Source organism: Mytilus edulis, chromosome 2 (genome assembly GCF_963676685.1).
Source record: "Mytilus edulis chromosome 2, xbMytEdul2.2, whole genome shotgun sequence".
NCBI classification, from domain to species: domain Eukaryota; kingdom Metazoa; phylum Mollusca; class Bivalvia; order Mytilida; family Mytilidae; genus Mytilus; species Mytilus edulis.
In genome coordinates, this window is record NC_092345.1 from 38,968,662 (window position 1) to 38,987,983 (window position 19,322).

General features: G+C 32.3%; 1 protein-coding gene across 1 annotated transcript in view; it reads left to right on the top strand.

The window, feature by feature from the left end:
• LOC139510157 (glutamate decarboxylase 1-like) overlaps nt 1–19,322 on the top strand; it is a 164,704-nt gene that overhangs the window by 111,641 nt on the left and 33,741 nt on the right. The window contains exon 13 of the mRNA XM_071296502.1: nt 11,745–11,894. Coding sequence (XP_071152603.1) covers nt 11,745–11,894 — 150 coding nt within the window. The remainder of the gene's footprint in view (nt 1–11,744; nt 11,895–19,322) is intronic.

The window sequence follows — 19,322 nt, forward strand, 5'->3', positions numbered from 1 at the left end:
TTTGGATACAGTAAAAGTAATCTTTTATGAGGGACTTTGTCAAAGGCTTTGGCAAAGTCCATTATAATTAAGTATATTTGAGTGTTGTTGTTGTTGTTTGCTGCAAGTTCTTGGATGAATGAAATGAGTTGTGTTTCACAAGATCTAGACTGACGGAAGCCATGCTGGAGGTCATACAGTATATTGTTCTTTTCAAGATGGTTGATAATGTGCTTAGTGATGATATGCTCCATAAGTTTACAGGAAATACATGTCAGTGATATAAGGCGGTAATTTTCTGGTTTATATTTTCCCCCTTTTTTGAATACTGGTACTATGTTGGCGTGTTTCCAGTCTGTTGGTGTAATGCCAGTTTCAAGTGATGTTTTAAAGATAGCTGTTTGATCTTTGAGTTCTTTTAATATTCTGCCGCTGATGTTGTCTGCGCCAGTTGCCTTATGTAAGTTTATGTTATGTAGGAGTTTCTTGACACCAGGTAAAGATATTTCTAGTGGTGTTATCACGGGGTATGAGCTAGGACCTTTGTCTGGAATGGTGTTATTTGATTCAATTGTAAACACTTATTGGATTTGTGTGTTTATGATGTCTGCCTTTTACTTTGTATCTGCTATTAGCTGTCCTTCTTTTTTCAGTGGTGCTACACCGGTGTTCTCACAAGGACGGCAGTAAAATTTCGTTAATGTGTGACCTTAGCTTAATGTTTTTGCTCGACTGAAATCCAATCATTTTCCGATCAACGTTAACCTGTTCGATATGTGATCCAGATTATCTAGACCAATGTCCGATCGTTTCATGATCACTGCGACCACTACATTTTGTTCATCCCAGACCAACTCGACCAATACCCGATCTCTACGCGACCACATTCGACCTCTCTTCATACACAAGTATACATGACTGCTACACGATTCTCTCAAAATGTGTGCAGCTCTGATTAACACTTATAATTTTGATTCTGCGAAAATATATTTTATCTATTTAACTTTTATCTTTACTCAAATTCCTCCATGTACAGTACGCGTCTGTGATTTTGCAAAGAGGTGTAAAATATTTAAAGAGAGACAAAAGAAACCAAAGGAACAATTGCACTTAAAGGTCGAAAAAAAACCCGACACAGTCATAGCGAAAACCGAAATCCGACGAGAAGACAAACAACAGTCTACATAAAACAACATAGAAAACTAAAAACGGTGTTCCGGAAGGGAAGTAGATCTGTATTTTGGCCCAAGAAGGTTTTTCAAATATGCATGAAAGCAATTGTGCATAAAAATTCATTATTAGACAGCTGATGACTAATTTAGCCTTCAAAGTTAGTTTTTAAGAATATTAATATTATGTTTTACCTGTTTAATGGGTAATTTTTGTTTGACTGTCCGTATTTGTCGTATGTCCAGAATTTTTTGAAGTATAAAAATATAAAGATGTGGTATAAATGTCAATGAGACAACTCTCCACAGGACACCAAATGACACAGAAATTAACAACTATATTTCACCGTACAGTCGAATGTTTACAAACACTTTTTTTCATACGCTTATTGACGCAATATTTATATAAAAAAAGAGAGAGACGAAAGACAAATAACTTTTAAATAGATATATGTAAACATTTTCAGAAAAGGTATTCTGTTTTTAATCAAATTTTGGGCCAAATTTTTTACCAAACTGCCCACACAGTAGTCACCGAATCAGCCACTGCATCACCTAGATTTATCGGGGCTCTTTGCTGTCTACTATTTTTTGTTTGTCTCCTACGCTCTCTTCAAGCTCCGTCACAGCTATTAACCGGTCTCTCTGAGCTCTAACCACTTTGCCAAATAATCCAACTGCTTCATTTCCATGTAGATCTTTTAAATGTATAACTTTACTCAGAAAATGCCCCAGCTTACATATAAGAGTCATTACCCAAGAATTGTAAAAGTGACGCACCATATGAGTATATATACTTGTTTGGTTATTAACGTGCCGGACGATATGAGTATTTGGACCATATAGGTATTTTTTTCGCATATGGTCCAAATACTCATATGGTCCGGAACATGTATACGTTTCATAAATTTGGTTGAGGCAAAATAAAATTCGAGAACGGAAACTTATTGTTAGGACGCACGTATACGTACATACACACGGACAAGGGTAACACTTAATCAGTGCCCCTCCGCTGCAGCCCCGCTGCAGCGGGTCATATACAAAAAATCAGACGTTTTTTTACTGAAACTGTACATTCCCGACCAATGTCCGACTATCTATACGATCCTTATACCATCAAGTCGATCTTGTCAAGCCGTGATCAGGCTGAGATCGAGTATATTAGATTTGGTCAAGCAGTCGGGTAGAAGTCGTATACATGCCCGATCAAGAATTTTGTTACGTGGAAATTTGGACAATCGGGATCATCGAGTTGATCTAATCGGCAGTGTGAAACTATTTTTACATACTAAAACGTATATCCAAATTACATTTAGCCTGAAATTAACATTTAACAATGCATGTACTCGATAATAGAATTTCGTATGTATTTCAGTGTAGACGCCATCTAATTAACTATCGAGATGTACTCCGTAATCTGCCGATGGTCAAATAACTTGATATATACATAAACATAAATATGAATAGATCGGCGACCTCGTGCAAATAGATTTTCTAGTTCTGTTTGATTACATGTTATAGGTTAAAAACAAAAGATAATAGTCGTTTTTAACTGTAAAGAAATTGTTTTTTGTGGAGTCAGTCAATGAAATGGTTCACCTTTGTTTCACTTTTAATGTTGACATTTTAATGGCTGAACACGACTAATTCATACATAACCAATATATAGCTAATGGGTTAAATTGAAGCTCACATGAATGCCGATTCAATGAGGTCAAATTATTTACTTGCAAGTGAATAATTTACAAGGGATGTAAGTAACGAGATGACATGTATCCTTTCAAAAAAGCGCCAGTGTCAATCACTCTATATATAACATTTCTATACAGCTGTGGACTGCTTCGCTTTATCCTAATTCAAGGTAGTATGTGTGCATGTGGTTGTTGATTTAGTATTGGAAATGAGGTATCTTTAGATATTGACTGATATAAAATGGAAGTCTTAGACTTGGAATATCAATTTTTTGTATATATATATTAAGATGAACTTTTCTGAAATGTTAAACTGGCTGTTCAATGTTTAGTTGTCAATGTGTTTTTGTGGAGTGTGGTTTTCTAGTTCTTTCACCTGGTCATTGACTTGCGATTTTGATTGCTAGTTCTCTATATAACTTATTTATATTGATATGAATGTTTATATGTAATATTAGATATATGTTAGTTGAAACATATTTATTTATAGTGGATTGGGAAACAAGTTTTGCAACTTATATTAATCCCTTTCCACTTTGCGGGTGCAAGTGCTGCCTTGTAGCGGCATATTGATATATTAATATATTTAATTTCAGTGAAAATGATGTTGTTGTGCGTTTATACACCCATGCTTTTAAAATTTAGTTCACTTTACTTATTGAAAATTAAAACATTTACAAATGGACACGACTCTGGAGGTGTGCCTATATTGGCAGAAGTTATAAAATTCAAAATAAGCAAATAAACACGTATTAATAATTGATATTTCAATATTGAATTTCAGTGTCAGCATATGCATAATAAAACGAACACGAATTAATGACATTTGATCGTAACTGAAACACACATAGTTAATTGTCCGGCATTTGATGTTTTATCCTGAGACGAGAAAAGTCTGTATTTCTTTATTTAATTTAATTTAGCCAATAGCTGTTGTTGTATCTCTGCCGCATCATAAAGCAACCAATCAGAATCTATATGTGATAATTCACTATTTCAAGATTGCGTGTTTATTGTCTGAAACTAATAGCTCCGCACTGTGATGCAAAGTAAACATCGATATATGATATTTTTTCATAATTTATTGCGGTATCGCCACATGGTGTCTTCTGGCTATTCCTACGTTTTGTATTTTACTATTCTGGCTATTCCTACATGGGAGATTAGTGGAAGAACAATACATGTTGTTATTGCAAGATATTTATTTTGTTTTAGTCATTAGTGTCTTATTGGGTCAAAGGTAAGTTTACCTGTGGAAATTAACCAAAAAAATGTTTTTTTAATGTAAAAATTTGGCTTTTTGAATTCATGCATTAAGTATTAAAATTAAGTGTTTTTAATATAGTGGAATTTCTAGAAAATAGAATTATTTAAAAGAAAAGGAGGTAAAAGCATTTAAATGTCTGGAAAAATATTTAAAAGAAAATTAATAAAAAAAATTATAACCCACGCTTTCAACTTCAGCCTCAAAGAATTTATTAATTTCTTTATTTTGATAAATTTTGATTTTTTGAAATGATTTTTTGAATCGAATATGATATCAAAAGTAATGCTAAAAGATAAAATATAGATAAATGTTTAAATTGGCCAAATAACTTTGAACTGGTTTACAGTTTCCTACCCAATAAAGGATCAGCAGATACGCATCCACTTCGAATCAATCTCCCCATAAAAGAAAACATTAAAGGTAGCTTAGTCCGACATGCACCAAATTGTTCGAAGAGCTGCAGTTCTGCCATTTTTACCACCCAATTTGAAGATGTCTGATTTAACGCACAGGAGGACATCAGATGATGCAGAACACACCAACCCTTATCTTTACAGACTATGAAATCTACTTTCTGGAAGAGAACAACCAAAGCCTATATATATGGAACCAATAAGCACCAGAATGTCCTTAAACACAAACTATCTAGAAGGTTGGCATAGTAAACTAAAGAAGTTAGTAAAGGCACCACACCCAAAAATCTTCAGCATGGTAAAGTTGTTGAGACAAAAAGATGTCTGCCTTGCTCTCACACTTATGCAGGACAGAGCCGATGGGAAACGTGTTAAAAAAGAGAAAATACAGGGAAATAGATAACAGACTGCAAACACTAAAACTAAGGTTACAGAATGAGCTTACTCCAGTCAAGTATGGATATGCTGCTACTCATCTTCTGCACATTGATTATGACTTTGTATGTTCAATTATGGGTAATGTATTACTGTGTGGGTGCTATGCTAAATGTCAATTTAGTGAACTTTTGGTGCAACACAAATTAGAATTAAATTTTATATTTGATTTGATATTATTTACTTGTACATATTAATGTTTGCACCGAAATAGTTGTAATAGCTTGTGAATTGCGAAGAACATTATGCCTATAAGTTCATAATTGTGCTTTTGAACATTATTTACACAAAATGAGCTATGAAATTAATAAATAAAATGTTAAAATTAAATACAAACTATTCTTTTTCTTTATTTTCCAGAAGATTTACCTGGATTTAGATAGTTCATTAGTTTAGTACGGAAGCGTATTAGGGACATAGTAAAAATAAAATTTGCAATGAACTTTTTTTTCGAAGACGATATTTTGACATTTTAAATCTATTTAGTGTTGTTACAACATAATCCCATTGTTTACATAAAATTCCGGGATCTCCTACATAAAATTTTAATATTTTACCTATAAAATTCGGGCAGAATCAATTTGCGCCAATTGCAGTTTTGAAAAGGTATTTATTGCGCCACTCTCTTTTATTTTGTTGGTATTACTTGCGCCAATAAATGAAATGAAATTGCGACACTTTACCTGTGAATATTTTTTTTACCTATACCATACATGTACTATAATTAACCTTTCCACTTTGAGATTTAACAATTCAATTCAATTCAATATTTTATTTATGTCTCACCTTATGTATAAAATTACACAATACATTTATAAAAGATATATTTTGTATACATAAGCCAATCTATACAGATTTATGAGAGACGATAATCACTTAAAAGAATATGTATATGTACATAATAACTGAACACTCATCAAATTTAAGAAAACTCACCAAAAAATAAATTGTTTTGTAATAGAATATTTTTTCACGAATCAAGATGTCTGATATACCATTCAAAAAAATAGTCTGATAGAGAAAAACTCGGTCATCATCATTGCAGAACACAAATTCCGTCAGGTATTTGTAAAGAAAACTGGAGAATAAGGTGGAAATGTACAGTTAAACCGAATAAGATGGCGGACAGGACAAACAGGGCTTCGGAGCTCCCACAAAATAGTAATTAGTTATATGTTTTGTGGAATATATATATTGGATTTTTTTGTGATAAATCATGTCGAACATTATGTCCTTGATCAACAATAGGATCAAAAAAGGGAAAAGGAAAAGTACAGAAAAAAGTACAGAATGAGAAAAAAAGGAAACGAAGTTCAAGTAAGACACCGCCACAATCAAAAACAACAAAAATGGACGCCAATGTAAACAAAGTACAAAGTGTTAACCGCAATACACCATATACACCATATACTCCAGTAGCAGATCAATTAAGTACATCTCACAACATATTATATGGTAACCCGAGTAATTTAAACCATTTAAACACATACGGTCAAACTTCAATCGGAACCCCGTATCAATCTTATCCTATGGCTCCCCCAACAACTCCTGCAGATTTTCTTATAGCGAACCAACCTCTTCAAACTCATCTCAGCTTTAGCTCGCCACAATCTCAACCATCTGAATTCTCGATGTATAGTAAATTTGAAAACTTTATGATAGACTGTTCACAAAAACTTCAGAAATTAGACATACTCGATGAGATTGTTGTGGAAATGAATGCTATGGAACAACGGTTTGAGCATTTAGACAGAAACGTAACAGATATGCGACAACAAATCAACAAACACGACACATATATGCAGGAATCATCAATACGATCATCGGTCATTGAACAGAATGTAGATTTTATAAAAAGAGAAAACGATAAACTTCAAAACGAAAATTACGAATTAAGAGACAGGATAGTTGATATACAAACTCGATCGATGAGAGACAATTTGATATTTCGCGGGATCCCCGATGTTTCTGATACCAAACAACCTGAAAATACGGAAGAAAAACTTCAATCATTTTTAACAAATGAACTTGGAATCGAAAACAATATTCCATTTCACGTGGTACATAGACTGAAACCGCACCGAGATAGAGGTCCGATGGAATCGTTGCCAAATTTGAAAAAAGGAAGGACCGCGAAATGGTAATGGCGGCTGCAAGAGAAAAATTGAAAGACAGGGACACTCAGTTTCGTGTCCATGAACAATTCCCAGCGGAAGTTATTCAGAGAAGACGTGAATTGGTGCCGATCATGAAGGATGCAAGACAAAAAGGACACGTTGCACATTTACGTGATGATAAACTGTATATCAACAACAAGAGATTCTTCCCGCATCCACCACCACAAATGCCACCTAGACCACCGTTCCAAAACCAGCGACCAATGGAGCAAAGACCACCTCCTCCTTTTCCTGGTGCATAGGGATGTTGTGCAAGAGGAACAGAAAGAGATATCAGCACTAGTGAAAATCGAACTAACAATGAGGAACCTATTTTTTCTGAATTAAAATTTTGTTTTCTTAACGTATGTGGTATAAAACAAAAACTGTTATGTCCTGAATTTATAGAGATGATAAAAAATTATGATATTTGTTTGTTTACAGAAACAAAACTGTCTGACATTGATATATTAAATATACCTGATGACTATATGTATTATTCTAGAATTTGAAAAAAATGTAAAAGAAAATCAGGGGAGATTGTATAGAAATAAGTTAAAAGGTTATTTAAACTTTATAAATACAGATTGTGAATTTGTACAGTGGGTTAAGATTTCAAAACTTATTATAAACCAGAAAACTGATAGTCTACTAGGTTGTGTTTATATTCCACCATCGAATTCAAAATATTCAACAAGTGAATCATTCGATGAGGTAGAAAATGAGATGCTTAATATAAAAACATAGAGAGTCTAAATTGTATTATTTTTGGTGATTTTAATGCAAAAACTGGTAGTTTACCAGACTATATTATACCGGACGAGAATCTGGTTGATATTTTTGAATTTAACTCAGACGAGGATATGCTTTCGTATATGTTTGACTACGAAAATTTACCTAGAAACAGTGTTCCATTACACAGAGTTACAAGTTGTAATTGTGCCCCAAATAACTATGGACACAAACTTTTAAATGTATGTAAAAGAAATAACATGTATATAGCAAACTCAAGAGTAGGTAATGATAGAGGTATTGGTAAAAAAAACTTGTAATGACACAAGTGTTATTGACTATTTATTATTGTCATCTAAATTATTTCCAGTTGTTAAAGAGTTCGATATTATGGAATTTGATCCATTGGTCTCAGATGTCCATTGTCAATTACATTTAGTTATTCAAGCTCCAGTGATTTTATATAATTGTAATGACGAACTCTCACAATTTTGTAGTGAAAAATATGTCAAGTGGAGAAAAGAAAAGTGTTCAGAATTTTTAGATAATGTTAAAAGTGATCATGATTGTCAGTTAGAACAAATACTGTTAGAATTAGATAATTTAGAGGTACAACAAGGGATTCATCAAAATGAGATGAACAAAGTTGTAGAGAGAATTAGTAACTTTTTTCAATCAGTTGCTACAAAAACTTTTGGTAAATACAAGCCGTTTAAAAATCGCAAACCAAAAAGCGACAATAAACCTTGGTTTAACAAGCAATGTTTTGATAGTAGAAACAAATTTCATAAAGCGCGGAAAAGGTACAGTTTTATAAAAATGCTGAAAATCGAAAACATATGAAAAATGCAAGCAAAAGCTATAAAATGGAAATTTCTAAAGCATATGAACTGTACAAAAGAAATATTGGAAATAAATTACGCCAGACCAAAAAATTAGATAGTAAAAAGTTTTGGAATATTTTGAATAGTATTGGGTCAAATAAAAAAAAAGGCGTAGACCCTGAAATTTCTATTGAAGCTCTCTATGACTATTTCAAAGATATGAATAGATGTGACTCAAATACTGAGGAACCAGAAATTAATTTTAATGTACATAATTTACCAGATGAATTGTATAGCTTATTGAATGGTGCTGAAACCGAAGATGAGATTTTAAAAAGTGTAAAAAACTTAAAAAATGATAAAGCTAGTGGATGTGACAAAATAATTAATGAATATATAAAATGTACTGTATATGATCTTATGCCAATGTATGTTAAACTTTTTAATTTAGTATTAGATACAGGAATAGTTCCAGAGTTATGGTCTCTTGGTATTATGATTCCTATTTTTAAGAATAAAGGTTCCAAAGCAGACCCTGCAAATTATAGAGGTGTAACATTAAACTCTTGTTTAGGAAAAACTTTTTCATCAATAATAAATGAGAGATTAAATAGTTTCTCAGATGAAGTTGAACTTATATCAGAATCTCAGGCTGGATTTAGAAAAGGATTTTCAACTACCGATAATATTTTTGTGCTGCATTCAATTTTATCTATATTTTTTTCGATGGGCAAAAAATTATTTTGCACATTTGTGGATTTTAAAAGAGCATTTGACACTGTTTGGAGAACAGTGTTATGGCAAAAGTTACAAAAATCTCACATTACTGGGAAAATATTTACAGTTATTTATAATATGTATCAAAATATAAAGACATGTGTTCGATATGGTAACCAAAGTTCAACTTTCTTCAACTGTGGTGTTGGTGTTAGGCAGGGTGAAAATTTATCACCGTTTTTGTTTTCGGTGTTTTTGAATGACTTAGAAAACTTTTTTGTGGAAAATGATGTAAAAGATATAGAATATATTTCTAAAAACTGTGAAGAATTGTTACAAGTGTTAGTTAAAATCTTTGTAATTTTGTACGCAGATGACACTGTTATTATGTCTGATAGTAAGGAAGAACTACAACATGCACTCGATGTTTTTGAACAATATTGTAACATATGGAAACTCCAAGTTAATATAGATAAAACAAAAATTATTGTGTTTAGTAAAAAAAAGGTACGAGACAACTTTGATTTTCATGTATATGGTAATGCTATAGAAGTTGTATATTCTTACAATTATTTAGGAATAACTTTTAATTATAACGGTAATTTTTGTACTGCTAGAAAAAGGATTTTTGATCAAGCACAAAAAGCAATGTTTGCTCTCTACAGGAAGATAAAACATATATCATTGCCTATTGATATTCAGTTACAACTCGTCGATGCTGTAATCGCACCTATATTATTATATTCATCAGAGGTTTGGGGATTTGAAAATAAACAGAATATTGAGAAAATGCATTTGCAATTCTGTAAAAATATTCTTGGTGTTCGGAATAGTACACCAAATTTTATGGTTTACGGGGAATTAGGTCGGGTTCCGTTAGATATCTCTATAAAACTTAGGATGGCATCATTTTGGTGCAGAACTATTAAAACAGAGAGCAAACTGTCAAATATCCTTCTAAGACTTATGATTAAACTACATGAAACTAATCCTACCAAATTTAAATGGATTCAATATGTAAAATCTATATTTGATGATACAGGTCTTAGTTTTATATGGAACGATCAATTAGTTGTAAATATTGAATGGTTAAAAAGTATGGTTAAACAGCGATTAACAGATCAGTACTATCAGCATTGGTTTTCGCAGATACATAATGCATCTAGGGGTGAATTCTATTCTTTATTCAAACTCGAGTTTGGTTTGGAACCGTATCTATTGCGATTATTACCTAAGGACAGATATTACATTTCTAAACTTCGATGCTCGAATTTGAAGTTACCTATTGAGACGGGTAGATGGGCGGGGATCGCGAGGGAAAATAGAATATGTACATTATGTAATGAGGGAATAGGGGATGAGTTTCATATATTATTTACTTGTAAAAATGCTGATGTTTCTGCTCTTAGATCAAAGTTTATACCAAATTATTTTGTAATGAATCCAAGCAAGAACAAATTCACTGGCTTGTTGTCTATATGTAACGTACAAGTTCAAAGGAAATTATCAATTTTCGTGAAGAAAATCATAAAATACTTAATCTAATTATACCAATTGTCTTTTAAAATATTCTATGTATTTGTGTTTCGTTTGTCCTGTCTCGCTATGTATTGTCTTAATATGTTTGTATATATTGCCCTCTTGTACACAAGTATGTGTCTGAGGTTATGAATAAAATCTTGAAATCTTGAATCTTGTTGTGCTAGGTTTTTATTCACAGATGAATCGTGTAAAATTAATTTGAATGGAGAATTAGATCATATTCATGAAACAAATGTCCAGAAATTTAAACGTTAAATTTTGAGAACTGTCTGCAAAAGAAAAGAAAACTGCATCCGGCTTTACTTAAAATTCAAGCAGAATTTCACAAATTATTGGATGAATTGTCGTTGTTACAAACAAAGATGATGACTTTGTATTATGTAATCATTTAGTTGTTATATATAAATAAAAATAAATAAAATTGGCGCAATTAGATGACTATATTTTTGGCGCAAATGATACCTATAGTTTTGAAAAGAAGTATTGGCGCAATTAAGTTGTGACGCAAATGAGTTACTTTTTGGCTCAAAAAGATATCGCCCTAAAATTCAAAATGTAGGAATAGCTAGAATAAACCCGCCACACAAGTCGACATAAAATATATCGATAAGTGTGCAATAACGCAACAGGTCAATAGCAACAACAACATAAAAAGATACCTATACGTTCCGTTAAATGTGAAAGTTAATCAAAGAATTGAATAAAGAATATTTAATAACAGCCTATACCTTGATAATTAAGAATTATAACTGCAAATAAGGAGAAAATCTAAATTCCCATAGTGTGATATATGTTATTTTTGGTATAAAATCCTTTTAGGGTGTTTTACTGGACGTCAACCAAACTGGTGCAACTTACCTATATCACAAAGACAAACATTATGATACAGGCTTTGACACTGGTGACAAGTCTATACAATGTGGACGTCATAATGATGTTTTCAAGTTATGGTTAATGTGGAGATCAAAGGTAAATATTTCAAATGTGAATACAAAGTTTTCCATCCTCGAGGATACTTAACGATTTGGACATTGTTTTCAATGGTTGTTTCTATTTTTTTTTTAAATGATAAACTTTTGTATTTCTTTCATCAAAGGAAGGGATATCAGAATTCGCCACAAGAAAATACCACATAGTACAACGAATCACTAACCATTTACACCCGACTAATCTTAAAAAAAGAAATAAAGAGTGCATTTTTTTCTAACACATACGATGCAAACGGCTAAGCTCGCACATGATTTGATCATTTGTTTCTAACGTACGGTTGCAAAGTTTACATAAACTTTGACAAACTATGCACTCGTTGCAAATGCGTCTACAGTGTGTCGTTTGTTAGTACAAATGCTACACTTTGTTTAACTTTAACCTGATTAAACGATGTATTTGTTTCTACGTTTGTAAAAAGTCTGTTTATCAACAACATGTGCATGCAATATTGAAAGTTCAAACAGGGTTAGTAAAATGTATTCGTTTCTACTTTTTAGTAGCGTTTAAAAAACAACAACAAACGCCATACAACGTTTACAAAATTTTGGTTAGAAAGAAATGCACTCTAAATGTAGATACAATGGATACGCATTGCTTTGTTTAAAAGATACCACAAACCTATTTGTACCATTGTGTTTGTAATACAAACTCGTGCTAAAAACGTCTTTTCAAAATAACAGTTCATTGATCATACTCCATTACTAGGGAGTTCTCATAACCACCTAATCTATACTATTAAACGAGAAGACCTCATTTTTGGTGTCGCTTCTCTTCTTTCCACAATAAATTAATCGTGTTGATTTAATAAACGCCTCTGTGTCCTATAGGTACAGTGCATAGTCGCATTTGTCATCCATTCATATGATTATTCAGATTGAGTTATTTTCGGAGAAAAACGAGAAAAAAAGGCATCCGGGTATTGTCCCGTCATTGTACGAAATTTTAAGTCAGATTAGACTAACGGTTTGCGTTTTTCTGTATACTGTGAACATACATATACTACGAATAAAGTGTATTTTCAGAATTTTATCTGCTATCATTTTCAAGTTTACTATCCACGGCAGTCACAGAGTTTATTAAATAGAGAGGGTCTGTATACTATATCAATGATCACCATGGATCGATTAGTAAACTTAGAATTGAAAGTAAATACGCTTTATTTATATAGTAATGAATGTTCATAATATACAGATAAGCGCTAAAATTATTCATGTGAACTTTTGATACTTTTTCTGAAATTCTCCAGTCATTAAATCTTTTACAAAATTCATTGATTACAAAAAAAAAAAAAAAGATGTGGTATGATTGCCATGTTGAGACAACTCTCCACAAGAGACCAAAATGACACAGAAATTAACAATTATAGGTTACCGTACGGCCTTCAACAAAGAGCAAAGCCCATACCGCATACTCAGCTTCAAAAGGCACCGAAATGACAATGTAAAACAATGCAAGCGAGAAAACTATCGGCCTTATTTATGTACAAAAAATGAACGAAAAACAAATATGTAACACATAAACAAACGACAACCACTGAATTACAGGCTCCTTACTTAAGTAAATGTTCTTAACATACTAAATGTATGTTCATATTGAAATTGATAGAAAACCAAAAATTGGGAACTTTGGAAATAAAGGTGGAGGGTAAAAAAAACATTTTCCTGTCCCCAATAACCTATGACTTATGATACTTTTGCTGAAATTCTCCATTCATTCTGTATTTAACAAAATTCTTCCAACAATACTTTACATACCGATACTTTAAACTACGCTCTGAATGCCCGCGATTTCGCGGGTGTGTTCTAGTAATATTAATTGATTCACACTAAGAACTGTTACATTAGATATATGTACGTGAAGTTATAGTAAAATACTTTAAATTTAAGATTCAACAGTAAAATACAATAATAATCTGATATTCAGTATCATAAATTGAATAACACAAAAATGAGAGGGTGAGAGAGAATTGCCATGGCGGTCGAGTTACATCAAACTTTCTGGTCAGGCCGGGTATGTGGAAATAACGAATAATTCGAAAACAAAATAATCCAATAATTTGTAGTCTTCTTGTCAAATAAATATACACGTAAATTCACTAAACTATTTATCAAAATTCCATTCCAGGACACTATTTACATTATATACAGTTTACAAAATGCATAGTTCAAATATTCATTGGCACATATTATTTCACACAGGTTAACAAACGGCACTCTGTATAAATTCGGCAACAGTGTCCAATACTGTTCACTCACAAAAACCACACATAGTGTCCAATACTATGCGGACAAAAACCACGCAACAGTGTCCAATACTGTGCGGACAAAATATAAAGAAATAATAATAATTCCGAAGCTATCAGTAATCTGCTAAGATGTATCTAGAAATTTAGTGTCTAGAATAACCTATGACTTATGATACTTTTGCTGAAATTCTCCATTCATTCTGTATTTAACAAAATTCTTCCAACAACACTTTACATATCGATACTTTAAACTACGCTCTGAATGCCCGCGATTTCGCGGGTGTGTTCTAGTAATATTAATTGATTCACACTAAGAACTGTTACATTAGATATATGTGCTGTTTGGGGGTTGTAGACAGCTACCCTGTGTTTGATATGTATGCTCTTCTGTATCTTTAAAGCTATGGCTTATTTATTCTTGAGATAACTTCTTTGATGTGTGCCACATCATTCTGTCAATTCTTTGTCAGTTTGTGAACTGTAACGTATGGTGTGTCAAACGCTGCAATATTCACAGAAAATAAAATATATGTACATTAAATTAGATATTATTGCTTGTAAAAACGAGCATGATTGTGTTCATAAAAACAAAATGTGTTTTTATAAGTATAGATAAATGCATAACAGATAAATATTAAACCAAATAATTGTCCATAATAAACAAATAAGACCGTATTCATGAAAAAAGATACCGTACCAGGACTGAGATTTTTTATTCGAAAAGTGTTTAGATTTACTACATGTAGCATAAGGTCCTCCTTTTTTGTACCCTACAGAGGGGAAAAAAGTTTTTAAAAAATTGCAATTTTGATATTGATGTATTATAATATTATTTATTATACTTCACATTTAAATGCCAGATTATGATTGGCTATTACGAGGGAGACAATTTACTCTATTCAATGGCTGAGCGGGAGACAATATTTTGAATGTCACCCTCTCGTGCAGACCAATCAAAAGTCGATAATTTAAAAGCACAATGAATTAAATTCACATCAAGTTATTAAAGACAATGTTTAATTCAAAGTTTTGGATCAGAAATTTTCATTGACTGTCAAAATGGAGAAAAAAAATCTTGATTTTTCAAATACCCGTAACACGTTTTTGACCCTGAGAAATAAAAAATGTTAGTTTACCCTCAGCTGCCATTAAATGAAATGCTAAAATTGAAAGAGAAGAATTGTTTTCACCAAAAAATTGATTGATTTTCGCCAAATAGTTTGTCTGGAAAAAAATCCATAGCCCCATTTAATTTTGACTTGTGATCTAAAACATAATTGTTGACTTAGCCCCCAGAAACTGCTATGAAATACTTTTATATAAATATAAAAATGCATACGTTTTTTTTAGTGTTATTATTATTTTTTTCAAATAGAAGAAGAAAAATATTACTGAGTCTTTTTTGTTCTTGTTTATTTTCAAGTTCATGGTTAGCACCATTTATTTATTGGTTTAGTGTGTTTTTTTTATAATTTGAGTCCATTTATTAGAACTAACTTGCATTGAACAATAAGACAACATGTATTGTTATATTTAGTTTGTTCGTACAAGGAATGCAAACTAATTTCCTTTTATTTAAAATAATGAAGATTTTACATTCAGAAAACTTTCATTATGATCTCTTTTAAGTTTAAATGAAAAAGGTAGGACCAGGTATCAGTAATGAAAAGGAACTCCTGCTTTTTTATCATTTTAATCCTGTCTTGATCATCCACTATTCATGAATATTTTGACTACCCCTTATATTAATTGAGTAAAAATTTATTTCTGCGTTATAATAATTTGGTTACAGCAGTAAAAATACTTACCAAAACATAAGTATTAGATAAACTCTTGGAATATTAAATTAGTATTAAATTATTATCCCTATTATGGCAAATAGGACACATAGGGCCTATTTCACCAATACTGAGTTCTGAAAAGTGATAAAATGTGTTTCTCTAATTTTTTTGCACATGTTTACAGTATCAAAATATATTTAATAAGATTATTTTAATAATATCCACATGTAAATAACAGCATATGGTGTTGATATAACAATTATAGTTTGTGCATGATAGTGTCAAACAAAGGGACATAACTCGTGAATTACCGTCGGTCCCGCTTCGTCAGAAATATCGACACATCGAAGTGGCTCATTTGCGTATCTTAGCGTATCAAGTGGCACGAATTTGACATATCATAGTCCAAGTTATGTCACATAACATGATTTAAATTCTGCATAGCTTACCGAGAAGTGAAAGGGGCACTAGCTGTCAAATTCATGGTCACCGATTTGACTCAAATTCTCATATTTGATTTATAACAATGTAAAGCATTTATCCAAACTATCAAAAGTCTAAAATAAACAGATTACAAAGCATGGGGTAGATAATATATAGGTTCGTTTCGTGTGTATTTTAGTCCAGACGCCATCTAATTAACTATCGATTTGACCTCAGATGACCATATAAGCGATGTAAACATAAATAAAGATATGAATAGACTAAACCAACACGTACAATTGAATTTTTATAGGTCTGTTTGATTTTATTTTATAGATTAAAAATAGATGTTTCTCATTGTTTTTAACCGTATAAGAATGATTGTATGTGCATCGAACTAGTAATCAAATGATTTACCGTAGTTTCACTTCATTGTTGACATTCTTCTTCTTTAAATAACCAGTACACGTACAATGCATGCGTTGTCAATTTCTAGCTAGGGGTTAAATTGAAGTTCACATGAATACGGATTTAAAGAGGTCGACTCATTCACTTGCAAGTGAATAACTAATGTTTCTAAGCGTAATTTGACAAAATTGAACCTTTTTGGCTGCAAAAAGCGGATTGTTATTTCACTATTTCATTTTCATTATTGATTGAACAGAAAAAAATCAAACTTTAGATTTTTTATATATCTCGTAGCTAGTGCCCCTTTAATTACGATCGATAACCTTAAAATTAATCATGCATGCAATTTTAGCAGACTTAACAGGATCAGCGATAAGATAGCAAACGTCTATTTATAGACACCGAGTGATGATAGATGCAGACAGATAAAAAATGAGTTTAATCCATAACTGAGTTTAGTTATATATTTCTTATATACTCAAGAATGTTCACCTAAAAGGAAATTAGTTTTAATTCATGCAAAAAATTACAAATTCAAAAAAACGGGCTTCACTTTTTTTGGTAAAAAAAATGCCTATATATGGTAATCACATGACGTCCATTGTTGCTTTAAGAAATGGGGTCAAACCGGGGTCAGCTTTTCGATTGAAAACGTTTGAAGGACGTCATGTTAGAGGTAAATATAGTTACATAGTTTTAATCATATTCCTAGAAATGTTTAAGAGGTCAGATAAATATTCACTCTTACCCCGTATGGAATCTACTAACCATATACATTAGTAACAATTCCATCCGATTCTTCATGCCTTATATAGCATGTACTGTATTACGACGCTAGATTAAAACTGACGAGGAAAGGAAACACCGTGGCCACCAAAAGCTTTATTTTTGTAGAGCCTAGGTGGTCGAGTGGTCTAGCGCGTTGGGTATAGTGCATTGTTTTGTTCTTCTCTCGCCGGGATTCGAACTCATGCTTCTCTAATCATGGCACCAAATCGCATTGCACTATGCCCGACGCACTAGACCACATACTAGTATGCTCTTACAAAAGAGCTTTCGATGGCCGGGTGTTACCTTTCCTCGTCAATTTTAATCTAGCGTTGTAACATAGTACATGATATATAAGGCATGCAGATGGAATTGTTACAGATCAGCCGAATTATCTATTGTAAAGGATCCTTCAAATTAATGTAAGTTGCAGTCACAGAAATAATGTTATTATAAGTACGTCTGAACCAGTGACGACTCTACACCAGGCGTTTATCCTAATTGTAATTCTTAAAATAGGAAATAAGGAATTTATTTTTCCCAAGACGTAAATTGTATATTTGTGTCATTGAATAGGCCTTGCGCATGAATACATTTGTTGGTTACCGCAAAAATATGTACTCCATGAAATTTGTTTTCTGATTTGAATTAACTACAAAAACTCTTTGTCATCATTCAAAATGAAAGTTTTGTGTTTATAATTTAATTTAACGATTAATGCGAAGTGAAAGTAAATATTCTTCTCAAGCGGATTGACGTTATTTTAAAAGAAACTAGAACACACCCGCGAAATCCCGGTCATATACAGCTTGTAAACTGTTGTTGGATGATTTTTTGTAAAATATATCATAACTGGAGAATTTCTTTTAAGGTATCAAAGCCCTCTCCCTTTTTTCCAAAGTCCGTTATGTGTTTCCTTTCTGTTAAATTCAATTATTTTTCGTGTTTCTGGCCCTATACCACAATTATTCTTCCCCTTTGCTACAATGCATTTTTTGGTAAAAGTCAAATTAAATTAAAAATTTGCACCGCTTCAAACATGAAATAAATGAAACTGCTCATAGACCATTATTATTCTAATAAAATGTGCTTCTAGGACAATCCATCAGTGCTTTTCATTTTGAGAGCCCTATTAACATGCCAATGGTAGGATCTGAATCTCGTATAAATGACTACGGCTCATTTGGGTACAGATGCGCATTAGTTTTTCCATAGGCCGTAATGGTAACGTTTTCTTCTGTTGCTCAGTCCATATCGTTAACTTGGATATGTGTGATGGCTCGTTTCGAAGCTGAGACATTTTGACATATGTGGTTAAATTTTCGGGGTACGAAGTGAGATTACTTTTTCCGTAAATTAGCAAACCCCGAGTATCCTTTTGTGATGCGGCTCCTCATGGTAAATAATCCCATTTTTAACACAAAAAGTTCTTTGAAAATTTAATACTTTGAACACATTTAATAGCTCCATAGATTTTACACATTTATTCTGTGTTCCCCTACTTTCTAAATTAACTCAAATGGTTAAGCTCAGTCACTTGTTTAACATAGAAAAGTGTCAAATATCACTACACAGAGAATTTTTGTTTACACGTGACTTTTGAGTTCCTCATTTCAAGGCGCATTAGGGATCTTGTCCCATTTGAGGGGTGGTCTGAGGGCCCTGATACCGAAATCCCGGGCTTAAAAACATGAAATCCCGAGGTTCGTATTTTAACGAAATTCATATCCCGACATCCCGAAATTAAAAAAAAAATATTCTCGCATCCCGTAAAGATCAATC